The following is a 27,778-nucleotide window of genomic DNA, read 5'->3' as shown; positions in this document are numbered from 1 at the left end:
GAAGTGCGCAGCTCACAGAGCGAGCGTGCCAGAGGAACACTTCTGCTCGAGGATCAGAGGCAAAAGACTAGAGCACTGATGTTGGGCACTATGGTGGCTGCCATCTTGGATTGTCTTTTGCCCAGTAAGGGCAATTGCAAGCAACAGTCTCCGAAACAGCAAGCAGAGATGGGGATGCCGCCGCAACCACTGGGGATTCCAGGAATGTCTGCTTCTTCTAAGCTCAGGTGGACTTTTAGAAATACTGGCAACCGATTTGCTGACACCTTGTAAGGTAGGAGAGTGGTCAAGAAGGCTGGTGCAGCTAGGGCCTGTGATCTTGAAATGGGGGCTGCTGTGTAATGTTGAAGTAAGGAAAAGATGAAGAAATGCAAAAAGATGAAGAAATGCTAGAAAATTGTTGGTATTAGGAAGTAGAATTCCTAAAAACACTGACTAGTGTACAGGATAAACCTATACCACCAACTCCTCAGTCCATTCTGGAACCTGGGAAGACTCCATATGAATAAGATGGCCCTGCAGGAAGAAGAATCCTGACTTCTGACTCCTGGCTCCCGCAGCAAGATGGACTCACACACGTACTCAAAAACTGAAACCTGTTGCACAGAGGAACTGGAATTGCTCTAGTTGCTCTAGTCTAGTGGTTGAGCTTGTGCTTATCTGACTCCTGACTCCAAGAGGGCCTAACTGACTAAAGAAGACTGGACCCTGCAGAAGAAGAGAGAGCTCTGATGCCCAGAAGCCTGCCCTGAAAAGATAAGGATTGCAAGTCTGACTGTAATAATCCTTACCAACAGTTGGAGACTACGGCCCTGATTTATTTTTTGGCAAATGAAGTGATCTCCATTGGCCTGGCAGAGGACTTTACTTCTGCCAGGCAGAGACTTCTCCTCCCACCAAATTTATGTATGACTGCTAATCTGGCAGTCATTTATAAAGCATTGTCAGGAACCACTGTGATGTTGGTTCCTTTCATTGCCGTTTCCTGTCTGGTACAGGGCTCCGTCAGCCAGACAGACCCCTGGACCAAACATTTCCTTTTTTTCCCCCAAAAAAACCTTCTGAAATAGGATTTTGTCTTTGAAAATAAAAAAAGAAAATGTTCCCCTCACCATGGGGATCCTCTCCCATGTTGAGAGGAGCATTTATCAAATGTAATTGCCCCTAACCACCAAGGTTTTCCTGTTGGTGAAGGGCAGAGAAAACTGACTTGTAATTCCGCCCATCTAAATTAAATGGGTAGAAGGACAGGTCAGCCTCTCACAGCCCTTACTCCACAGGGCCCTCAGAGGGGATTCATTTCAGCAGAGAAGTATCCACCATGATTAACCCTAACCTATTTTGACAGAGTATTCTTACTGCCAAGAATTAAATTAGGTCAGAAGGTAAAAACTTGGACTGGGATAACCTGCTTTGTGTATTGGACCTTCATTCCATCACAGTAGGCCTGAAATTGAACCTAGAATCTGCTCCACCAGAAACTATTGATTTACGATAGTGCTTGACTTTTTCTAGACACTTTTTGCCTAAAACCATTAAATATTCACATCTCTGGTTCCCTTCAACCTATTTTGATAGTGTATTATTGCTCATTACATTTTTTCTGTGTTTCAATATTAGTTTGGAAATGTTATTGAGTTGTGGCATTTACTTTAAAATTCTTGGCACTGTGTGAACTTGGCACACACATTTCTCTGGAGATTGCTCTGAGGGGTTGAGCAGAGATTCTATCAGAACTGCATTTTGACCTAATTAGAGTTGGTCTATTGAGTAGTGGTGCCCTCTTCCTTAATAAGTAACCCAATTTCTGACACAAACTTTAAGGGTTCATCAGAAGATTAACTTGACATACTACATGAGATTATGTTAGATTATTTAGTTTCATTTATTACCATGTTACTTTCTAAAGAAATCTAAAGTAGTATTGTTGGAAACTGGGTTACTGATTGACTGGTGTGTGAGCCCTGGTCAACCAGCAGCCACAATCATAGTCAGGGAAAGGCACACGCGAACCCCAAATTAACCTGTGCTCACCCCTGGTAGCTTGGCACAGAGCAGTCAGCCTTAACTTAGAGGCAATGTGTAAAGTATTTGTGCAACACTTCAAACAGTGAAAACACCTCACAATAAGATCCCACACCAGGTTAGAATAAAAGAGCACAATGTGTTAAATAAAACAAGACAAAAACAACAAAAGTTCAATCACTAGAACCAAAGTTATGAATTCTTCTAGAATAAATTGCAAAATAGCACCTAAAAGCATAAAGTGCCAGCCGCAGCTCCCTGGTCATGGAGCTTGGCTCGAATACAGTGCCATATTAGTACCGCTGAAGTTTTAATTTTACCTTTACCTGAAGTTTACCTTTACCGGAACTTTTATGCCAAGAGTCCCCTTTGAGCTCGAGAGGATGGCGGGTAGCAGAGAAAACTTTGCAGGATGTGGTTGGCATGGCACAAAGAGCTGACTGGGTGTCACGGACGGGCAGAATGAAATTTGCCTTGGCAGTCCTTAACGACGATCGATCCTTGCTATCCTCACTCTGATTTTCTGTGCCCGGCTCCTCCCTCCCATCCTGCCAGTGATGGCCCATCCAGTCACACCTAAGCTCCCATTGTGTGTGGGTGTCTAGGAGGGATACACAAAGCCTAACTGCCAACTAGACCCAATCATGTGACAAAAGACAGCTGCAGGCACCAAATGTCTAAGGCAAGACACTGCCATCTTTCTAAAGGTGTTATTTTCAGATTTGTAATTAAAAATCAGACTTCACTATAAGTCAGAATTTTAAATTAGGATTCATAACAAAGACACCAAATATGAACCAATCATCTCTTCCTATTTGGAAATCTTATAAAATGTAATAAGTGAACTCCAATGTTATTCTAAGGGAAATATGGGCTTTGCAGTGATGAAAAACAGATTTAAGAGGTTTTTACTACCAGGACATGTAAAACTTAAAAGTACATGTCCAACTTTTTAAAAACACTGCAACCTTCCCTTGGGGCTTCCTGGTCGTACCTTAAGGGTGACCTATATGTACTAGAAAGACTGGTTTGGACCTTGCATATGGTTTATTTTACCAGGACAAAACGGCATTTCAAACTGCTCACACAGTCCCTGAAATGGCTAGCATAAGATATGTTTACTGTGCTACTTAAGTGGGTGGCTGGTTCACTAGTGGCAATTAATTTACAGGCTTTGGGCACATGTAGTACCACTTTACTAGGGACTTCAAAGTAAATTAAATAGGTCAATTGGGGATAAGTCAATGTTACCATGTTTTAAGCAGAGAGCTCAAGCACTTTAGCACAGGTTAACAGTGGTAATGTGTGCGTAGTCCTAAGACCGGCAAAAACATTGTCAGCATAAACAGGAGGCCTATAGGCAAAAAGTTAGGTAGAAACCATGCCAAGAATGCCAGGTCTAACATGTAGTATGTATATTTTTGTCTTGTATAGATTTTGTGAAAAAGCAAGATGCTAAATAAATATAAAAGACATGAAACTTGAGGAGGGCAATATAGACACCATCCGTAACACATTATCATTGCACAATTTTCATTTATAATTTGACATTGTATCTGCTGTGTGCCTTCGTAATATTAACATGTAGGAACATTTAAACATATTCATGAAATGCAACTATTGAGAAACTGAAGCTTTATACATGTGTGCACTAAGGTTCTTTTGAAATGAGTGCATGTGTTCATCATTTACATTTATATTTCAAGTTATATTTGCATAAGTAAACTTGCATTCTTTTTTTTACATCTGCATTTAGTCTGAAAGTTATATATGAGCATGCATAATCCTATAATTGAAATGCACAATAAATGTTTATTTAAAGTTAACCTGACAACAGGCCTTAACCGAAACGTATTTTCCCTTGCCAGTTGTTCTTTTCCTTGCAGGTGTGTTCTCATGAGCTAGTTCGCTAGAAAAAGGAATATTGTTGTTTGTACAGGATTCTTGATAGTAAGGCCAGAGAAGAGAAATCTTGGCAAGAAACGTGAAAATGTAATGCGCAGATGAAGTTTCCTATTCATTGAGTATCAGGAACGGGGGGGATGCTTAAAGTTACATTAACTTTCCAAGTTCTGTGGGATAGGAAAGTCTAGTAGTGTTGCAAATGCACAACTGGAGGATTTAAACGATTGGTTCTTGGTGGGGTGGGATGAGATACAACTATAGCTGAAGTGCCTGTTAGTTTAATTAATGTTCACAGTGTTAGATGTTATAACAGATTCCCTTAGACTTGGAAGGGTACAGACCTCGCTGCTTCCTTTATTCTTGCAAATGTGAAGCATCATGTTAAACACTTAATCCAACTCTGGGAGACTTCTACTGGAGTCGTATTATGCTGACACCTTCTTGTACTTCCGAATTTCCTTGAGACCTTATTCTATGAACCAGTGTTATTCTAAACTTAGAACTATGATCAGATGAACTTTAAAACTTTAGGAGAGAGAATCATAGTTTCTTTACGGAACACCTGTTTCTAATTCTGTATTGCTGTGGCTGTGATTAATTTGCATCCTATCCTACTGAGACTGAACCAATTGTGATATTTCAGTTTGCCAGCTATAATCTTGTATATTTTTAATGTTCTCTTGACATGAACATATATTGAATTGTCTATTAACTGGCAATAAAACTATTCAACTTTCATTACTGATTCCCTGTTCTTATTGCGGGGCCAAATGGTTTTCATGAAGATTGAGTTATTTTATCATTGTTAACTCCCTTGTTTAAGATCCATCCAATAAGACATTGTAAATCACTTACCTGCACGCTCTCAAAACCTTTTGCTTGAGTGTTTGCCGGTATGTTTGCCCCTCCCACTGCCTGATTGGGATGTGATCAACGATAGATGTCTCAAAGGCAGGTGCAATGCCTCTCCTCTTTTAGAATATAGATAGCCGAGGCCTATAACATAGATATAAAGTAGCTTTAAGCCCCGAAGATTTTCAGGTAGACTAAAAGAAGCAAAAGATATGGGGGAGCAGTTTCTAGAACAAAATAGTCATGAGTTGAACTTTTTAATTTGAGACTTGAGGTCCCCCATTAATGCTGGCCTTCTTGCTAGGTAGATGGGACAAGACTTGGGGTCTTGTTAGCTGCAGTCACATGCAGGGACTGTAGTGCAGAGGAGGCTGCAAGCCACTTAAAGTAAGAACATACTCTCAGGAGATTGCAGTACTGTCCACTGCACACACCGCCACTACCACGGCACACATATGCTATGTTCACCACTTTGTCCATTGAACTGTGTCCTAATCAAATAATTGTTCCATGGATTACATAGGTTGATGTTTATTTTTTCTTACTTAAATTGTTCTTTGCAGTGCATTTGCATTGTCCGTTAGAAGTGCTCCAGATGAGGGATTGATAATTCTTTAACCATCAAAGGTAATAATGCCGGGTATCTTGTTTCCCCGTCCAAGGGTGCGGAGTTAACAAGTATTCTGCACTGACCAATAAGAATTCCCCGACAAAAGATTGTTTACTGTGTAAGTCATTAGTAAGGGGTTCGATTCCACCTAGAAGTTCCTCATATTGCCTCTCATTTTTACCGGGGTATTTTAGCTGCTTTCACCCAAAATATCCAAGTGAAAGTAAACAGATCTGGGGTGTTCCCACGTGCCTCATAATTCCGACGGGATCAATCAACAGCTAATTCCAACCTCTGTCTCGGTGGACCAGCGTAAATGCACAGCCTTTTCCATAACTGCATGTCCTGAGTACCAAGTGAGGAAAAATCATGTTGAGTGTTCTGCAACATTTTTCTACACTGATGCTGTAATGATGTTTCTACACAACGCTTAAAATACTGGTGTAATAGCTCTTAGCTTTGCCATGGGACTGCATAGGTTCAGCTTTGCAGATATGTTCCATTATGGTACAATTTAACTTCCTGTGTCAAAGGTTACGTATGGTAAGTTGTTGTCGTTCTCAAAATCTTGCTCACAATTGAACAATTTCTAATGTACCTTGCATTGTCATGCATAAAATATTGCCAAATAGTCAGCAGATGATGGACTCCCGATTTCTCCTTACCCGGCACTGCAATGGTTAAACCAACTCCAACAACATTTCTAAGCTGTTAATTGAGGACTATATGTACCAGTGCTTTAGAATGCACTTTCATTGTATGTACTGAGTAGCAACCGATCACCAATGTGTATTAAATAATTTTGGTTCAGTCAGAATGGTGTTCACCTTAATCAAATCACCTGGCATAGCTCTTTAAAGTGAAATATGTGATCCATCCTCATGTCAGTCGTCCTCATTTGAATCACTTTTTCTGTTATTCACTGCGAAAAGTGGTGAAATCAATCTAAAGTGTTATTAAGCTTTCTTACACTTTATTTTATGTTTTTCCAGGAATGACTCTATGGGACAAAGCCGCCATAAAGAATGACGTGCGTGAATCACTTCAACCAAACACAGAATTTCAAATTGTGGCCTCTGACTCCATGGACGACAAGGCTTCCTCCCTCAATGTTTCTGCTTCTTTGAAGGCTAGTTTTCTTGGTGGTCTGATCGAAGTTGGTGGGTCAGCTAAATACTTGAACGATAGAAAGAAATCCAGAAACCAGGCCCGGGTCACCCTCCAGTATTCAGCGACCACAAAGTTTGAACAACTGTCTATGAATCATCTTGGGCCAAAAAACATTCAGTACCCCAGTGTGTTTGATCAGAAGGATGTGACTCATGTTGTCACTGCTGTGTTGTATGGAGCAAAAGCCTTCTTTGTGTTTGATCGTGAGGTGTCTGCCTCTGAGAGCATGCAAGATGTAAAAGGTACCTTACAGATTGCAGTGAAAAGCATACCAAGCTTCTCAATTGAAGGGGAAGGATCACTTCAAATGAATGAGAAAATTAAAGAAAACATGAATACATTCAGCTGCACCTTCTGTGGGGATTTCGCTCTTCCATTCAATCCTGTGACTTACCAAGATGCAATCAGAGCTTTCTCAACTCTTCCATCTCTTGTTGAAAAAAGTTCCATTCCAGTAAAGGTTTGGCTTCACCCAATAAATGACTTTGATTCTAAGCCTTCTCAGATGCTGCGCACACTTAGCGCTGTATTGATCGATAATGTCCAGGATGTGTTGGAGGAACTGAGCTACTTCGACATGGAATGCAATGACCTGCTGAAAGAGCCTGCTGCCACCACCTTCCCTGACGTGAAGCTGAAGATTAAAAACTTCCAAAAGAATTGCATGAACTTCCGCCTGACTTTCCAGAAGGAAGTGGCCAAACTATTGCCCGCTATCCGTGGAGCCGGAGAAGAGGAAATCGCACTAGTGAACCTGATCGAATCCAAGGAGCAGTCCCCTTTCAGCACGCTGCGACTCACTGAGTTCCTGGAGGCCAAAGAGGAGGAGATTAATTTTGTGAACGCCTACTTAAAAGTGCTGCAAGAAATTAAGCTGACACCCACTAGCAGTGAATTAAATCAGGTAAAAATAAATCCGACGGTCGACTGTGTGTTTTCATTCACCTTTACTTCACTGCAGGATGAAGAGCCCTATCTTAATGAACAAAAACAGTGGCTTCAGATGCAGTTTAAAAAAACATCTGACCCAACAACAACCAAAGCAGCCATTACCCAAAAGCTCAAACGGTGGTTCAGTGATGAAGACATAATCAGAAAGAGCCGAGTGGCTGTGAAGGCATTCATTGACTTTGAAAAATGGAACCGAACTGTGCCTAATAGGAAGCTCCAGTTCACTGTGTCTTCTCTACAAGATCTCAGTAATCCAGGAGTGTCAATTTACTGGTATGAAGCAGCAAAGGTAAAAAGCAGAGCATTTGAACCACCAACAGCAACCGTTCCGGTTGTCAACACAATGACCCATGATGGTGCCCAGTTCACTATTCCTATATCAAATGAAATCAAAGGATACAGGGTGGAGTACAGGAGCAGAGAAGAGGATAACTGGACAGTGGCAACATCAACCAGCAGCAAGGAGTCTGTCATAGTTACCAGATTGGTGGCAAATTCAGTGTATCAGTTTAGACAATCTGCAGTTTACAATGAGTGGTTCAGCTTTCCCAGCGACAGCACCAACTTCTTGTCTACACGCCCTATTAGTCCACCCAGAAAACTTGACGAAGTGAAAGAGAAAGCTGGAGTTATCACCCTGAGTTGGCTGGAACCTGCAGTCATTGCAACTGGCTACCGTCTTTCTGAATACAAGATAGAATACAAGGAGCAGGCTGAACAAGCAACCCTAGATGGGAAAGAGAAATGGATTGAGCAGAAAGTTCCAGACAAAGCCTTGAAGAGTTCCATAGATGGGCTGAAGCTTAATACTCCCTACTGTTTCAGAGTGTCTGCCCTCTGTGAGAGTGGCGAAAGAAGTCTTCCAAGTGAAGTGCGAGTTGTCACGGCCACTCAAGGTAAGACCACTGAACACTACTGCCTTTTGGGTAGTCTAATATCCTTTTCACTAAACGGTGCTTGCTTCTTTAACCCCTTCCATGCTGATGACGAACCCCAGCCGTCATGCACTACGGTGCTCGTGTGCTGATGATGGCTGGGGTTCGTCACGGCCCGCCCCTGTTCGTGCTGTTTATAGCACACCAGGGGAATCGCGGCCGCATGGAAAGGGTTAAGCGTTCATATAATTTGTTTACCTGAGAAAATAATTATCCACACCAACATTGCCACTGAGATGCAGTATCAAGTCTAGAATAAATCTAAAGTTTGCACACCTATGTCACTTTATTTTATTCGGTACAAAAGGGGGTGGTGATGGACGGAGCATCTGAACCAATCAAACACTCACACCCAGTCAAAAGATCTGGGTTTAATCCATCACCATTCTTTAGCCCACTCTGCCACCCCAGTTCAGACACGGCTATATGCAAATCAGTCTGACCCTGTGCCTCATGGGAACAGTCCAGCCCAAACTGCCAAGCCATGTCTTCCCTGGACCGGAAACAAGCTTCTGAGGACCGGTTTCTGGCATTCCAGCCGTCTTCAGCCTGGCTTGCTTGAATCCAGTGGCAAAGTGAGCAAGGGACTCACGTCTGAGCATACTCTGCCACACTTATGGCGGCCAAAAGCGGTTCAAAAGGGGGTGGTGATGGACGGAGCATCTGAATCAATCAAACACTCACACCCAGTCAAAAGATCTGGGTTTAATCCATCACCGTTCTTTAGCCCACTCTGCCACTCCAGTTCAGACATGGCTATGTGCATATCAGTCTGAGGCTGGGCCTCATGGGAACAGTCCAGCCCGAACTGCCAAGTCATGTCTTCCCTTGACCGGAAACAAGCTTCCGAGGACCGGTTTTTGGCATTCTAGCCGTCTTCAGCCCGGCTTGCTTGAATCCAGTGGCAAAGTGAGCAAGCCGGGCTGAAGACGGCTGGAATGCCAGAAACCGGTCCTCGGAAGCTTGTTTCCGGTCCAGGGAAGACATGGCTTGGCAGTTTGGGCTGGACTGTTCCCATGAGGCACAGGGTCAGACTGATTTGCATATAGCCATGTCTGAACTGGGGTGGCAGAGTCTGGCCTCTTTAAGAATAGGCAACAAATATTTTTTTTTGGCTCTGAATACAACCCACAAAACATGACAAAATGCATTGTATCTTGTACAGAGAACTGGTCGCAGCTACAGGGCAAGGCTAGCTCCGGCTTCTGCCAATTTTTAAAAGAGCCTAAGTAAAAATGTAACAAATTAAATCTGAATTTAGTTAAAAGAAACCTATGGAAGGGAATTGTAACAAAACCAAAATAAGGTGCAAGTGAAAATGAGTTGACAAGTAGGCAATGTTCCCTCACTGACGGTTTTGCCAGTTCACATTCTTCGCGGCATGCTTCCTTCCTTCCCATAAAGGACTTTTTCACGAAATCAATGTCTTGTACCCTAATGTTCTCGGGGGAGGTAAAAAGCTCCGGGCGTCCCAGGTCTGAAAATGCCTTAGCCAAATAGGCCAGCCAAGGAATCTTTTTGGATTTATCCAGGGACAGAACGTCAGACATGATCTGGTGATTTAATGGGAGTTCTTCGTTCATCCACATTTTTAGCCCAAAAAATCAGGGGGGCCATACTCAGTATGTCAGACAAAAAATGTAGGCCCACTTCTTTATGAATGGAATAGGTTGGGGTCGATTGGGGTACAGAAAGCAGGGTTCTGATGAATCTATTCTCTGCTCTCTGGATTGGTTCCAAATTTACATAACCCCACAATGCGGAACCATATAGTGGGATAGCCACGGATTTACTCTTATAGATTTTTAACAGAGCTTCCATAGGCCTAGCCCCTAGCCTACCAGCGAAGCCCAAGAGTGCTGATGATGATCTAATGACAGCCAGCCTCTTGGCTCTTACCTGCGGGCCCCAGGTCCCTTTCTGATCGAACAGTACGCCTAAATAGGGAAATGTAGATACCCTGGAAACCGTGTCCCCCCTACATGTGAATGTTTTACTTCTCTTCTTACAACACTCATGGCCCACCACCATTGTATGTGACTTGGTTACGTTTACCTTAAGATCCAATCGCTCCATAAACGAACCAAAGGCATTCAGAAGGTGCTGGAGGCCAACGCCAGTGCAAGTGATTAGTACGGCGTCATCCGCATATAGGAGCGCCGGGATCTTAGCTGCTCCTACATGCGGGACGTCGGCTTCCTGCCCACCTAGGTGTGCGCCCAGGCCATTGATATAAATGGTGAAGAGCAAGGGGGCTAAAATGCAGCCTTGCCGCACCCCCCTTAATGATTTAAAGAGGGGGGTACACCTACCCTTGTTCGTTACGCGTACAGCTGAAAAGAGTTCTTGGTGCAGGGTGGCTATAAAGGCGACCAATGCCTCGTCAATACCCATCTCCAACAGGATGGCCCACAACTTTGTCCTATTGACCAGGTCGAAAGCCGAGGAGAGATCCATGAATGCAAGATACACGGACCCCTCCTTGGCCACGGTGTATTTGGAGATGAGCAAATGTAAGTTTGCACACTGTTCGATGGTCCCCTTTCTTTCCCTAAAACCATATTGGATCTCAGACAACCCACCACAGCTCTCAACATTTTCCCTCAACCTGGATAAAAGAACTCTACCTAAAATTTTTACAGATGAATCCAGGAGGGATATAGGCCTATAACAACAACTAGCTGTGTGAATGAAAGAACGATTTACACTGCCCAGTTGATTATTTTACTTGCACTTGGTATAGCGCGCACTAAAACGATTTGAGCTTTAGTTAGCGTGGCATATGCTTTTTACTGAACACTGCGCCGATTGATTTTATAATTTGCACTGTGTTGGTAAACAAAATGTAATATTTGAATTTCTGATTCACTCACTCCCACTTCACTCCTGCTGCCCCGTTTCCACCGCAAGCGCCAGGCTTGTCTGAGTGGAGGGCGCAGGGAGGCTCCTTCTTCCGGCTCCCAGGCCGAGGAAGACCCCGATTGGCTCAGTGGATAGAGGCGGAGCTCACGAGTCCGTCCTCTACAAAAGCCCATGAAAATCTTGCAGTCTCCCTGATGACACTCGCTTGTTGTGAAGGAAACTGATGGAACGTTTTGTAAACTAGCTGTGTGAATGAAAGAACGATTTACACTGCCCAGTTGATTATTTTACTTGCACTTGGTATAGCGCGCACTAAAACGATTTGAGCTTTAGTTAGCGTGGCATATGCTTTTTACTGAACACTGCGCCGATTGATTTTATAATTTGCACTGTGTTGGTAAACAAAATGTAATATTTGAATTTCTGATTCACTCACTCCCACTTCACTCCTGCTGCCCCGTTTCCACCGCAAGCGCCAGGCTTGTCTGAGTGGAGGGCGCAGGGAGGCTCCTTCTTCCGGCTCCCAGGCCGAGGAAGACCCCGATTGGCTCAGTGGATAGAGGCGGAGCTCACGAGTCCGTCCTCTACAAAAGCCCATGAAAATCTTGCAGTCTCCCTGATGACACTCGCTTGTTGTGAAGGAAACTGATGGAACGTTTTGTAAACTAGCTGTGTGAATGAAAGAACGATTTACACTGCCCAGTTGATTATTTTACTTGCACTTGGTATAGCGCGCACTAAAACGATTTGAGCTTTAGTTAGCGTGGCATATGCTTTTTACTGAACACTGCGCCGATTGATTTTATAATTTGCACTGTGTTGGTAAACAAAATGTAATATTTGAATTTCTGATTCACTCACTCCCACTTCACTCCTGCTGCCCCGTTTCCACCGCAAGCGCCAGGCTTGTCTGAGTGGAGGGCGCAGGGAGGCTCCTTCTTCCGGCTCCCAGGCCGAGGAAGACCCCGATTGGCTCAGTGGATAGAGGCGGAGCTCACGAGTCCGTCCTCTACAAAAGCCAGACGCTCTCTATGACGCGCAGCGAGTACGCGCTGCGACCGCGCCATGGCCGCGCCAAAGACAAGCCTAAGACCTGCCCGTCTGGGCCCGTCCGGGACAGTACGGGGCTCGGGGCACTGACCTATACTCTACCAACGCGGCATAATACAGGTATGAGCGCCGCATATCTCAAAAGCCTGCGCCCAATAAAACACAAAGATTGCTGTGTACTAATGCCCTCTCTTACCTGCAGCATTACATGCAGTAATTGTAATTTGAGTCTGTCTAACTTTCAGCCCCACCCGGATCCTTTACCCATCAAGTTATCATCTAAACTGCGAGCAACCCCAAAGACACGTGAATTCTCCTTCTACAGTGTCAACTGTAGATCCTTACCACGGCACAAATTTGACATTTTTAATCTGTTAATGGACAATAAACCCAGCGCACTCTTTCTAACAGAGACATGGCTGCATGACAGTGCCGGCCCAGACATAGCAACCGCTCTTCCCCCTGACTATGCCATAGTCAGAAGAGACAGGGAAGGTCATACAGGAGGAGGAATCGCTATCATATTCAAGCGGGACACTATATGTACGCTTGAATCAGTCCCCATACCTGACTGCGAAGCAGCTTCGTTTAAAATGTGTCTTAACCCTAATTTTACGATCTCTGGCATCTTAATATACAGGCCCCCTGGATATGCCAACATCTGGGCTGCAAATCTGATAAACTACATTACTCCCTTTTTTCTTGCCTCTAAAAACTTTACTATGCTGGGGGACCTAAACCTTCACTTGGATGATCCCCTTAATACGGCCTGCACGAACCTACTCGACGACCTAGCTGCATTACATTTAACCCCAATTAACACTGGGGCTACTCACAAGGCGGGGCATCTGCTTGACCCCGTTTTCACAAACATCCCTCAACTCTCCTGGCTAGACACGACTCCGATTTGCTGGTCAGATCACTACCTTATTCATTTTTGCTTAAAGTTACCTACATCACCGATTACAAATACCATTCGGCCCTCATCTATGAGAAGGAACTGGAAACTTCTAGATGTGAAGGAACTTAATCGTACTCTAGAAAGCCAGCTTCCAGGTCCAGGCACGGACATGGAAAATATTGCTCTGGCCACCCACTCCTGGCTAGAAAACGCCGTCGAAAGATGTCTTCCCCTATTCCAAGAAAAAAGCAATATCCACCGCCCCCCGGCTCCTTGGTTTAATGATTCCCTAAAAACCATGAAATCAAAATGCAAAACCCTTGAAAGAAATTGGCGGAAAAATTACGCTCATGATAAAAAAATCACGTACCACAAAGCCAGGAATGATTACCACTCAGCCTGCAACAAAGCCCGAGCCCTTCATGTGGCTAAAACCATCAATACTGCGACAAACAAAGCGAAAATGCTATTCAACACGGTAAAAAACCTCGCAGGGGAAAAAACGGCAGCTTCAGCTCGACCCTTGGACAAAAAACAATGCCAAGATCTTGCCTCCTTCTTTAAAGAGAAAATCGAGAATATCATCTCTGGCATTAGGAGTAACCTCCCCACCCATGACCTTGGTGAATCAACTCCCTTCTGGCCAAACGACATTAACATAATTGAATCCTGGCCTCCTTTTACCATAGAGTCATTAGTCTCCACCCTCAAAACTGTTAAATCAGGTTCCCCTTGTGATCCGGTACCCACTTCTATTCTTAAAATTCTGGACGTCCCTGCTCTGTCCACTATTGCTGAAACTCTAAATTCTTCTCTTCAACTCGCAGTAGTGCCCTCAATGTGGAAACACGCTATGGTCAGTCCACTTTTAAAAAAACCCACTGCAAACCCGGAGCTCTCCTCAAACTACCGGCCGATCTCCCTCCTCCCTATTTTTTCAAAATTGTTGGAGAGACATATTCACTCTGCCCTCACCTTCTTCACCGAAGAAAACGGTCTTCTCCATCCCTCGCAATCTGGGTTTAGGGCCGGCTTCTCTACTGAAACCGCCCTACTAGGAGTTACCGAAAACATCAGGAGACTCCTGGACGAAGGCCAGACAGTCGCACTCATTTTACTAGACTTGAGTGCGGCTTTCGACACCATCTCCCACGCCAAACTGTTGGCCACCCTGGGGAGAAATGGCATCAGGGGCGATGCACTAAAATGGATTGAGTCCTTCTTGTCACAGAGAACCTTCCAAATCACATCCCCAATAGCCTGCTCGGATAAAATGAGCGCCCCCCATGGAGTACCACAGGGCTCCATCCTAAGCCCTCTGTTTTTTAATCTCTACCTCCGGCCTTTGGCTGATCTAGCGGATGAATCTGGCCTCACCCTCATGACATACGCTGATGATTCCCAAATCATCTTCTCCCTGTCAGAAGCAAACCCACTTCTTCCATCTCGCCTTAATCAAGGTCTCCAAAACATCTTCAGCTGGATGTCCGCACACCAACTGAAACTCAATGGAGATAAGACCGAGGTCCTCCTTTTGGGGAAAAACAAAGACCTCTGGAACGCTTCTCACTGGCCCTCTGAGCTCGGTTCCATCCCTACTCCCGCCACTCAAGTTAGAAATCTGGGAGTCATCATCGATAACACCTTGTCCATGAAACAGCAGGCAAACAGAGTGGTAGGCCTCTGCTTCACCATCCTAAAATGGCTAAGGAAGATCCTTTGGATGTTGCCCCTCGACACCCAAAAGTCCGTAGTCAATGCACTTATTACATCAAGGATTGACTACGGCAACATTCTCTACTTGGGCTCAAACAAAGCTGTCATTAACCGATTACAAGTGGTCCAGAATTCAGCGGCTAGGCTACTCTGTAATATCCCAAAAACCTCCAGTGTATCCAGCCACCTAAAAGACCTACATTGGCTCAGGGTGGAAAGCCGTATTAGGTTCAAAGCCCTGAGCTATATGTTTAGGATCAAATCTGGTACCGCCCCTAAATATCTCCAAACCCTCGCCACTCCCTACACTCCGGCGAGAGCACTACGCTCGCAAAATGCTGCAAACTTTTCCATCCCAAAGTTCAAATTTGCAAGAATGGGAGGTAGATCCTTTGCTGTCATAGGGCCCACACTTTGGAACAAACTCCCCCCCCATATCCGGAAAGAAGACAGGTATAACATCTTCAGAAAACAGCTAAAGACCTGGCTCTTCCAGAAATAATCCACCATCACTTACCTTCCTTCATAAACTTGCTTAATTCCTGTCATCGGCGCCGGGAAACCCTTGTTGGGTAGCTGCGCGCCATACAAATGCAAAAAATAAAATAAAATAAAATAAAATAAACAACCGGGATCATCCCGCTGGCCTTTTTTAAAAATAGGGACGATGGTAGAGGTGTCCCATGAGGCAGGTGCTGAGTTACCATTGACTGCATTGAACACGTTTGCCAAAACTTCAGCCCACAATTTTGGTGAATACATAAAAAAGTCGGCAGGAACTCCATCGGGACCGGGTGCCTTTTGCTTTGTAGTAGCCAAAATGGCTTTTTCCACTTCTTGATGGTTAAAAAGGATGGGGCGGGCGGCTAAGGTTACCAACGACACACCTTTAGTTGCCTCGTCAGTATCTCCGTATACGTTTTTAAAATGAGACAGCCATTTTTCGTCAAGGATAACGCAGTCCATGGATTCATTGTTGTCATCTGAGAAGAAGGGCTGTTTGATAATCTCCCAAAATGTTCTACTATCCTTCAGGACTGCCTCCGAAAGGAGACTATCCCACGCTTCATGTTTAATGATATCCTTTCGTTTTTTAACGGCTAACTTATACGTTTTCCTAAGTCTGGTGATCTCATCTTTTACCCTGGGGGTCTTTTTTAGGGCTGCCAACAATAGTCTATGGGCTTTAGAACATGCTGAGTCAAACCAGCGCTTGTTTCCTGGAGTTCCTTTTTTGGTTTTGCTAGAAGATCTTGTGACACCTGCCCACATATTGCCTCAAATGCCTCTACAATTTCTTGACCCTGGGCACAGGGATTTTTACAAATCTCGACCTGGTCCTTAATCTTTAGGAAATTTTCTGCATAGAATTTTCCCGGTACCACTTTTGCCCATTTCACACGCCTGCCTTGGTCAGAAGTCCTCAGGGGGTGAGCAGGCCTTTCTATCGTTGGAGATAACCCCATATGAACTCCCCAAGCCACTTCAAGTACTACCGGGTTATGGTCGCTAAATTGTGTTTGTACCGTACGGTAAGCAATAACCCGGTTTAAAAAACCTAGGGATACAAAGATATAATCTATTATTGTACCTTGAGGGAGGCCAGTGAAAGTTGACAAATTGGGGCCACCATCCGGTTCATGCAAATCGAAGTTGGCAAGAAAATCTTCCTGAAAACAAATCTAGAGAAATATTCGGTATAGTGAATGACCTGGCCTATTCCGACAGAGCTTCACCTCAAATCCCTCCTTCCCAGACACTATGCGACCAACTCAACATTTACTTCTTAGAGAAGATCGCCACCATCAAGGCTAATATCCCCCCCCCTTCATCTGCCTTCGTGGATCCCTCCCCTCCCGCTGTTCGTTGTTATCTCACCTCTATCCCTCCCCTTACTGAGGCTAGATTCCGGGAGATACTCCCCAAAGTAAAGTCGGGTTCTCCGGCAGACATCTGTCCGGCTCGAATTCTGCAACATATCTATTCCTCTTGTCCTGAATCCCCCATTACTTTCCTCAACAACTCCCTTGCACAGGGAGTAGTGACCCCGGCGCTCAAATCAGCCACTATAGTGCCCATTTTAAAAAAGCCTGGCGCTGACCCTTCCATCTCCGCCAATTACCGCCCCATTTCCCTGCTGCCCTATTTGGGCAAGGTGCTGGAACGCCATGCCACCGCGGTTTTCAGCGCCCACGTAGAGGCTAATGGGGTACTGGCCCCCCGCCAGGCTGGCTTTCGCCCTAGGCACTCGACCGAATCAGTTGTGGTTTCGGTCTTGGATAACCTCAGGAAGGGTATGGACAATAACAATTATCAGGCGCTGGTACTCCTCGATCTCTCCGCCGCCTTTGACACGGTTGACCACACCATCTTATTGTCCCGTGTCAGGGCGGCTGGAATTGAGGGTTCAGCCCTGATTTGGCTTTCCTCCTTCCTGAGGGACCGCACTCAGGCGGTCCGGCTAGGAGAATTTACGACCACTCCACTTCCTGTCACTTGTGGTGTTCCCCAGGGTTCCTCTCTTTCTCCTTTATTATTCAATCTTTATATTTCTCCTCTTATTTTCGCGCTTCAGCAGCTGGAGGTCACCGTGTTTAATTACGCTGACGACCTCCAGCTCATCTTTGACCTGTCCTCCTCTTCTCTCTCTGTCTCCAATTTTCAGTCTACCATGACCTTCATCAGGGACTGGATGAACCACAACCACCTTAAATTGAACCCGGACAAAACCGAGTTGGTTCTCACCGGTGGTTCGTCCAGTCCCTGGAACTCCCTCTTCTGGCCCTCTTCTCTTGGTCCCTCCCCCATTCCCTCAACCACAGTTAAAACACTGGGGGTTAAAATGAACAACCAGCTCACCCTTCATTCTCAAATCAGTACTGTAGTTTCTTCCTGTTTCCTCACTCTCCGAACCATTCGCACTGTTTCCCGTTTCTTTTCCCCACAAGCACTCAAGTTGATCATGGCCGCACTGGTGATATCGCGGCTGGATTATGCCAATGCCCTTTACCACGGCATTCCAGCATACAGCCTGCGGAGACTCCAGATGGTCCAGAACCAGGCGGCCCGGTTGGTCTATGGTCTCCCACGTTATCATCATTCTACACCTCTCCTCAGGGAGCTTCACTGGCTGCCTGTCAAGGAACGTTCCCTGTTCAAGACCGGCTGCATGGTCTTCCAGGCCCGCCAGGGCACTGCCCCCGCTTTCATCTCCTCGCTAATAAATGAGTATGTCCCTTCCAGAGAGCTTCGCTCTTCTTCCAAATCCCTCCTCCTAATCCCACGTTTCAAACGGAAAAAGTGGGGTGGAACTAACTTCTCTACCCTAGCCCCCACGTTTTGGAACTCCCTCCCTGATCACCTCCGCTCTGCCACTCATTATCTTTCCTTTCGTAAAGATCTAAAAACTTTTCTCTTTAAACAGGCCTTTTCCGTGTAATTTCCCCTCTTTTCCACGACAGGTTTCATTTTGCCTCAGTTGCCGAACTCTCCACTAGCGCCAAGAAACCGTATGGTGCACGTTGCGCTTTATAAATGTTTTAAATTTGAAATTTGAAAATTTGAAATTTGAAATTTGAAATTTGAACTCCTCACCCTCTGTGGTATGTTCGAAATGGGGTCCCTCTAGTCCTTCATCCCCATCATCGCTACGTCTCCTACAAACTAAGTTACATGGGTGGATGTTAAAATCGCCTAATAAAATATACTCTAAGTCATACTTGGTATTCTGGCTGGCCAATTTTAAAATACTATCTAGATTAGTAATGTTACACCCTCTATAGTCACTATTCCCTGAGTTGTAAAAGTTTATATATATGGTCCTGCTGGTGTTATTAGTCACTCTTTCTACCATCAAAATATTAGGGGAGTCAGTGCTAATCTGCCTACAACTTCCCTTCAGGTCTAAGGAAAACAGGATTAAAAGGCCTCCCTTGGCCCTCCCCATACGACTGGGAACGGCTGCTTTAGTGAAACTGATAAACCCATCCCACCAAAGATTGGCGGAAGTGTCCCAGGTTTCCTGGAGGGCGATAATATGGTGGCCTAAAACAAAGCTTGACCATGCCTTATCCTGTCGTTTGGCATTTAGCCCTGCTATGTTCCAGCTTATCATCTTGCAAGAATCTATAGGTGTCTTAGGTTCTAAGTACCGCACCATTGCCCCTTCAGCTTCTCGTGATGATTGGGTTCCTTCATTGGGTCCCGCTTTCGGGAGACTCTGTAGGTTATCACTGGCAAGACTCTGAATCGGTATCAAACAAGGGGAATAAAAGTGGACGATTTTTAATGGGGTCCAATGTACTCGTCCTAGGAAGCAGCAAGCAACGAGTATTGTACAGAGTTCCCCAGTGGGAGCCAGTGGTTTAGCTCAGTTTGTCTTCTCTCTCTCGTGGGGTATTTGGGCGCATCACAAATTGTTCATTTCCCATCCGGGCTATAAACCCATTTCCCTGACCTCTATTGTCATATCCCGGGGTACTTGGTCCCCACCAATTTATAATGGGCCAATTTAACCCGGGTGTTCTGGCAATTGGCCCAATCGGAAAGTTGCTTTGCCCAGTCCCAAGACTAATCATAGGATGGAAACGGTCGTTGTTATATCTGGGTCTAGTTTCCCCTCCCCAGTTATTGACTCTTGGATTCCTTCTAGGTCTAGGGATGTTAGAAGAGGTCGCAATCTGATTCTCACTATAAAAGAATTTCAGAGTAAGGGGGATTATGGGACCACTTCTTCGTTGGGGTGGGAAGATGTTAGCAAGAATGTTAGGTAGTACTTCTGCGTTAGCAAAATTTAATACTACGCAGTCCCCTTTAAACTTCTTTGGCTTATTCCCAATCCATGGTACCCTCCTTGTCATAACAATTTCCCCTGCTAGCTGGTCAATCCCCTGGTATGCCATATGCATATTATTAGTGAGCCAGTGTAGAGCTTTATCTTTTAGTCCTTGAGTAGATTCTATTTGCTCATGTGATAGAGTAGGGACATTGGCCAATACAAGAACTACTGGTGAAGCTTCCATAATAAATTGTGATGAATCATCCCCTAAATGCAGTGGTGCTGGCACAACAGATGGTAAAGTGGGGGACTCTCTTACTACTTCCTGGCTGGGCGCAGGTGGTGGTAACTGCCCTAATGGGATAGACTGTGGTTGGCCTTCCGTAGGGCCTGTGTCCACACCAGTGTCCTCCTCAGCTATGGCTACTGGTTTAATAACATGAGTAACTAGATTCTCCAAATCATCAACGAACTTACTTTGCGACCCACCCATCTTTTTCACCTCTGCTGTTAATTTGTCTACCTTCCCAATCAGTGGCTTGATGATAGTCCTGATTTTCATATCTATCATATCTGAGATCCTATTGAATAGGTCGTCGTCAATGATTTGTCTTAACTCATCATCATCATCGCACTCCACATGTTTCCCTTTGCGTCTAAGTGGTGTGGTGAGCTTTTTTCTTCCTGACTGTTTCCCCCCGCGTTTAGATTGTGATTTTCTACAAGTTCTCACAGGCCGTGTTACGGGCAACGAGGGTGAGGGAACTTCCACTACGATATTTTGCTGTTGATCGGGATCAGATGCTGCATTTGTTGACAAATCAACTAGCAGATCTGAGTTTTCATCATTGATGTCTTGAGAATTAAGGCCGGGTATGTGGGTTGTGAGATCTAGTGATGGTGTGCCAGATATTTGTGCATTAGGGCTCGCTGGGAGCAAAATTGGTGATTGGCTCAGACCTAGGGATTCCCTTCTTTCATTATTTATTTTTTTGACCACTTGAACTAAAAAAGAATCTATGGTGTTGAGTGACTCTGAGGCTACAGGTGCCAATTTTCTAGGCATGTTTACAGCAAAATAAGGATGCTATCACGGGTCAAAAACGGCACTCAAGTAAATAAATGAGGGCAAGACACAGTACTAACAAAACAGGGGAGAAACACAACCATACAACGATAAGCAAATTCTTACTCCAATCAGTTCAAAAGGCCAATTACAAATGGGGACTGGGATCCAAAACAATATGAGATAACCTCTCAAAACAACCAGTACTAAGTTCGTATTGACTTCAAATGGGTCACCTGTATAACAGAATTTTTCAACAGGGTCCTACTTAAATTCATATAAGGAAGATCTAATCCTTTTCTGTAACAATAACCCCTCCTTCTAGTCGGTGTTCCTGGGCGATTCAGTAACGGGTCAAAAACCCTCTTCCTACTGACCCCCGTCTGGTAACCGGTAAAAGAATGGAGGATACAGATGGTTGGTAGGACCAATCAGGAAATGTTCAGTAACGATATATGGCAGTGATCCAAAATATTTTCCTCACACAGTACAGTACCTTAGCTACTCCATAGAGGAAATGTCAGGGGGATGGCCTAGCCTGGCCACTTCGTGCCACTGACGGCCACAGACGGTCCCGCCCTTGTCCCGGGCTTCTCCCGGGCTTCTCCCGGCGCGCTCTCGCGCAGCGATAATGGGGGGTTGTTTATATTAGGTGATTGGTTGGTGGGTTCGGCGTCACGAGCAGGGAGAGCGGCCCAGGTGGCAACAATCAGGGCTAGCAGGGACTCCTGGGAAATGGAGTCCTAAGCCCGCCGCTCGCAGCCCTGCTCCACAGCTCTCTCCTACAACAGCCTCCTCAGTGGCCCCTCTCCTTTGGTCCAAGAGTCCAGGGGTATTTCTGGCAGCGATGCGGGACCCGCGAAGCGGGTTCCGCGAGGTGTGGCGAAGCGGCCCAAGCCCACAAAAAGCAAACAGCAAACAGGATCCTCACTCAGCTACGAGGTATTCAGCGTCCCGCCTGGCTGGTGAGAAACTGAGGATTTAATGGTCGATGGTGGGTGTGGCGTCACGAGCAGGGAGAGAGGCCCAGGTGGCAACAATCAGGGCTAACAGGGACTCCTGGGAAATGGAGTCCTAAGCCTGCCGCTCGCAGCCCTGCTCCACAGCTCTCTCCTACAACAGCCTCCTCAGTGGCCCCTCTCCTTTGGTCCAAGAGTCCAGGGGTATTTCTGGCAGCGATGCGGGACCCGCGAAGCGGGTTCCGCGAGGTGTGGCGAAGTGGCCCGAGCCCACAAAAAGCAAACAGCAAACAGGATCCTCACTCAGCTACGAGGTATTCAGCGTCCCGCCTGGCTGGTGAGAAACTGAGGATTTAATGGTCGATGGTGGGTGTGGCGTCACGAGCAGGGAGAGCGGCCCAGGTGGCAACAATCAGGGCTAGCAGGGACTCCTGGGAAATGGAGTCCTAAGCCCGCCGCTCGCAGCCCTGCTCCACAGCTCTCTCCTACAACAGCCTCCTCAGTGGCCCCTCTCCTTTGGTCCAAGAGTCCAGGGGTATTTCTGGCAGCGATGCGGGACCCGCGAAGCGGGTTCCGCGAGGTGTGGCGAAGCGACCTGAGCCCACAAAAAGCAAACAGCAAACAGGATCCTCACTCAGTTACGAGGTATTCAGCGGAATCATTTCTAAGACACAAACAGGGACATTATTTGCTGTTGAAAGTCATCAAAGGTGTAGACGGTTATAGGTACTTGACTTCCAAGAAAAAGGAAACAAGCATTGGCATAGCCAATAAGTCTCGCCTTTGGGGGCAAATGTCTTTAACCAGAGGTTTGTGCTATGTTGGAGAGCATTGTGGCTGTTGTGCATTATCTGGAAAACTCATAATACAAAGTGTAAAGCGTTTTAGTAACCTTTATGCAAACAAAGGCAACATTATATGCAAATGAAAAACCAGATGAAACAAAGATTTTAACATACAAGCTGTCTTCTACTTTTTGGGTGCTTGCACTGCTGGCACCTACTTCCTGTTCTCATGCTTGTTTGTTATTATTTTTGGGTTATGGGGAAGCGGAACATATCCACCTGTAAAAACCTTTGTGATCTTTTTGTGCAGACCCTACTTAAGATCTGCGCAAAGCATCACTAATGCGATGGATTAAGCAAGACCTAAAAACGATCATTGGGATAGCGGCAAGAACCCAACACATGTTGGTATACAATACAATTGATTACGTGCATCAGCACCTATAACATTGGGCTACAAAAACAATTTGGTTCACTCAAATAATTTTCATTGTTCGCTCTTTTACCTTTTTGTAGACTGTGCGCTGGGACTTCGCGATGACACCCAAAAAAGTTGCTTTCCTTGCAAATCCGTTACCTTTCAGACTCTGTAACAGCAAAAAAAAACATGTGCTGGTGGTGGTAGTAGTAGTAGTGAGTCAGTTCTGGAAAGTAATAGAGAAGTAGTAGAGAATGAGTAATCAGTAGTAGCGAGTGAGTTCTGGAGAGTAGTAGCGAAGGAGTAGTGAGTAGGAGTGAGTAGTAGTGAGTGCGTAGTAGAGAGTAATAGAGAGGGAGCAAATTGTCAATGTACGCTCTTTTACCTTTTTGGAGACTGTGCTCTGGCACTTCACGATGACATCCAAAAAAGTTGCTTGCCTTGCAAATCGTTACCTTTCAGACTCTGTAACAGCAAAAAGAAACATGTGTTGGTGGTGGTAGTAGTAGTGAGTAGTAGTGAGTCAGTTCTGGAGAGGAGTGGAGAATGAATAGTGAGTAGGAGTGAGTAGCAGGGCGTAGTAGAGAGCGAGAAGTTGTGAGTAGTAGTGAGTAGTGGTGAGTGAGTAGTAGAGAGTAGTAGAGAGGGAGCAAATTGTCAATGTACGCTCTTTTACCTTTTTGGAGACTGTGCTCTGGCACTTCACGATGACACCCAAAAATGTTGCTTGCCTTGCAAATCGTTACCTTTCAGACTCTGGAACAGCAAAAAGAAACATGTGTTGGTGGTGGTAGAAGTAGTGAGTAGTTGTGAGTCAGTTCTGGAGAGTAGTAGAGAATGAATAGTGAGTAGGAGTGAGCAGTAGTCAGTAGTAGAGAGTGAGAAGTTGTGAGTAGTAGTGAGTAGTGGTGAGTGAGTAGTAGAGAGTAGTGAGAGGGAGAAAATTGTCAATGTACGCTCTTTTACCGTTTTGGAAACTGTGCTCTGGCACTTCACGATGACACCCAAAAATGTTGCTTGCCTTGCAAATCTGTTACCTTTCAGACTCTGGAACAGCAAAAAGAAACATGTGATGGTGGTGGTAGTAGTTAGTCAGTTCTGAAGAGTAGTAGAGAATGAGTAGTGAGTAGTAGTGAGTAGTTGTGCGTCCATCCACCCACCCACCCACCATGCATCCATCCATCATGCATCCATCCACCCATCCATCATGTATTCATCCATCCACCAACCATCCATCCACCATGCATCCATCCATCATGCATCTATCCATCCACCATACATCCATCCACCCACCCACCCACCATGCATCCATCCACCCATCATGCATCCATCATGCATCCATCCACCATGCATCCACCATGCATCTGTCATGCACCCACCACACATTAAAAACAAGCACTTGTAAGTGTCCAATTTTTTTTCTGGGTCAGGTGAGGCTCGAACCATGCTTTCCAGCACCAAAGTCGGCAGCGCTATTCGTCTGTCCACATCCTCTCCCTTTGTGCGGGCCTGCATTTTGCACATCTTTAAGTTCTTTCCATATAGGGCCGAAATTCCTTTTGTACTCCCCACCAAACTTTTGTTTGATCATTACTGCGACATTTATATATATTGGAAAAAGATAACTAAATAAATAGAGCGATTATCCAGCATCCAAATCAGCCTCCAAATGTTCGTGTGAAGTCACTATGCGAGGATTCTTCATTTGAATTTACTGCATTGTCTGCTTTCCTGATCTCACTCGACCTCTCAAAATGTTGTTTCAGTAGAAATCAATAGACAAGGCCAAAGGACCAGATGTACAAACATACTAAGGTGCAGAGTGCTGAGAGTACACATTGGTTTGAGGCGCAGCAATTACTTCAGGTTACTTACTTTCAATAGCGGAGGTCGGTGCGCACGAACGTTGCTCTCACGTCTGACCAGCTGGACAAGAGACTGCGAAATGGATGGAGGCAGGGGGGCGACTCCTTTTATACCCCCACATTACATGATAAAAACATTGAAAGGTAAGATTTCTAAAAGTACAGGCATTCATTGTTAGACATTTAGAAAATAAATACACACCCCAAAAAAAAGAAATAAAAAGAGAAGATTTTGCGTCGGGGGACGAGGGGGAGGAAGGGGGCAGGGGTAGAGGCGGGTTGACGCGGCACATACCAAAAACCGCGTTGTTTTGGCCTGCGACGTGATGTTCTGCGGGGTGATGTTCAGGCCAATGGGAAGCAACGCAATCGTGTTGCAACAGATTGAGATGTGTATGTTCAGAATGTAATGGTCATGGTGAGGTCATAGACACGTTGTTAAAGCACGCGATCTGTGTGACCGAGATGTAAAGTCATACATCCCTCTCCTTTATTCTTGCCCCTCATCTCAGCCTCCCTCTTTGACGTTACTGTCCCTCTTCTCATGTTGCCGTTCCAACGCACTCATTGTTGCTGCTTGAACTAGTTACAAAGCAAAATGCAGTTGTCATGTGTGAAAATGCAGCACGAGTAAAAGTGTGAGGGGGCAAAGAAAAAAAAACCTGAAATGCTCAGGAGTAATTGAAATTAGTTCAGAATAAATGTGCAGCTACAGATTAAAACGCTCATTTAGACTCCAATGAAAACAAGCATTTGCAATGCAATAGGTCTCGCAGTTAAGTGAGTTTAAGCTATTGGCATTGTAAATAACAATGCCTTTTATTTATGTTTTTAAAAAGAAAACAAAATATAAAAGGCATTGTTATTTGCAATGTCAATAGCTGAAACTTGCGTCAATATGAGACTTATTGCATTGCAAATGCTTGTTCTATTTATATGGAAAAATTCTAACTCGCAGTTGTCACTGAGGGAACAGTAGCCCAATAATCCTCTCTAGAAATTAAGCCAATTTGGGGGAAGGACAAAGCGAGAATGTGGATCAACTAACACAAAGTCTGTACCAACAGACCTCACTGTGCCGCACTCTATAAGATGGTAAGCGCGCGCACACACACACAGTACCATTTACTGTCCACTCACCCAAATGTAAATGTAAATCTCATGGTACTTATAGAGCGCACTGTCACCAGACGGTCACCATGCGGTGTCGCCTATTCGGCTTCCTGGCGCTGATACTCATACCGCTGTGGAACCCCTCCTGGCTTTCCCTGTGAAGTGTCCACTCCTGGGCACCCCCAGGGTGAAGCCAGGCATCCTTAGCACCGGTGTGGAGGCTAAGCAAGCTATTGCCCAGAGTTGCAGCGTGGGGCCCGTGATTAGAATAGGCACCGAGGCGAGAATTAACAGGTCTGAGGAAATTGAGCCCGAGACCCCGCTGAGGTGGGAATCTAATCCTGGTCCCTGGCCAGAACTCTGCATCAGGGTCTGCCGCTCTAACCATTGAGCCACACTCTTCCCAGCCCGTCCCCCCTCATGATCAGCAGTCCCTGTATTCTAATGGTTACCACAACTGTGCATATAATCTGATATGAACTAACTGCTTGCAATGAAAGTTAAGAGACAGACGACAGCTAGAAGGAAAAGCACACTGTACATCGATTTATCCGCATTATTGCCTAGTAAGTGCTAGACATTATCAGTGGCAGAAAATAAGGCCACTGATCTATGACTGATGACCAGTAAAGAAAGGGGCTAAAACGGATGCCTTGATGGACTTTATTTAGGGTAGAACCTTTTCAGTGGCTGATTAGATTACGTGTTTTTCATTCATAATTCTAACTTTTACCTGATTAGATCTGCAGTTGTGGTTCTTTATTGATGTCTTATGTGGCTACTGAGTTGAAATTATCGAGAGAAGAAAGCATAAAGCTCACCTCTGGGACTGACACAGCATCTTTATGGTCAGTTCACTAGTCTACCTTATGAGCTAAGCATAAAGTAGCAGAGTCGGGTAATTGAGGGAGTTCCTCGGACAATGTTTAACACTACACATGGCAAGTCTACAATATCCAGGCCTGAGGTAGGATGTATAGATTCAGGGGCATATTCAGCAAAGTTTTGATTCTCCTATGCGCCACACAAAGGTGCACAAGGCAACACAAAGCCCAAGTGAGATTTATGAAGCCATACAAGGCCATGTGTGGCCTTGCATCGATAGATTAGTCTAGATTAGCACAGGGCAACACATAGTGCTCCCTTGCATTTTTCTGAGGCAGGGAGATGTTCCATGGGTGGAGTGTGGGTGTTCCTGCGCATCCACCCATGGATTTTGGCACATTCCCATATTTAATATTAGTGGTAGACCTGGGAATGCATCATAATACTACTTCTCCTCAGGTGAGGCATAATGAGGAGGAATATCTCTATTTCTTCTTAGTTTTCCTCTTTCTACATGTGCCTCATTCTGCACCACATGTAAAAAGAGGAAATTGTCTCTCAGGATTGTTTTTGTGCAGGAAGGTGTCCCTTCTTGTACAAGAAAAATCATGCCTACAAAGCAGACACCCTTGCAATATGACGCAAAGGTGCCTGCATTGGTGCAAGGCAGTCATCAGTGTGCTAACTCTAGGAAAGGACATGAATGCACTGTACAATGGTAAATATAGTGCTTTCCTGCCATTTCCTTTTCATGCAAAAAGAACAATTGATGGACAGAATGCAGAAAAATGTCATACATTAACCCCAGTACAGAGATCTGGGCCTAAATCCATGGTTTTTTTGCTCACCATGCCATTCCACTTTGGACCCAGCCATATGCAAATAAGTCTTGACCCTGCGCCTAATGGAACAGTCCAGCCCGAACTGGAAGGCCAGGTCCTCCCAGGACTGGAAACAAGCATCCTAGGACCGGTTTCAGGCTTTCAGCCCTCA

At 45.2% G+C, this 27,778-nt stretch overlaps 1 protein-coding gene across 1 annotated transcript in view; it reads left to right on the top strand.

Annotated features, from left to right (window-relative positions):
* Positions 1 to 27,778, top strand: part of LOC147679701 (stonustoxin subunit beta-like) — a 123,087-nt gene that overhangs the window by 52,967 nt on the left and 42,342 nt on the right. Inside the window, exon 3 of the mRNA XM_086943280.1 lies at positions 6,385 to 8,409. Coding sequence (XP_086799406.1) covers positions 6,385 to 8,409 — 2,025 coding nt within the window. The remainder of the gene's footprint in view (positions 1 to 6,384; positions 8,410 to 27,778) is intronic.

This window comes from Lissotriton vulgaris, chromosome 11, assembly GCF_964263255.1.
Source record: "Lissotriton vulgaris chromosome 11, aLisVul1.2, whole genome shotgun sequence".
Lineage (NCBI taxonomy): Eukaryota > Metazoa > Chordata > Amphibia > Caudata > Salamandridae > Lissotriton > Lissotriton vulgaris.
Note: the sequence above shows the minus strand (reverse complement) of the source record. Positions and strands in the feature narration are given on the sequence as shown.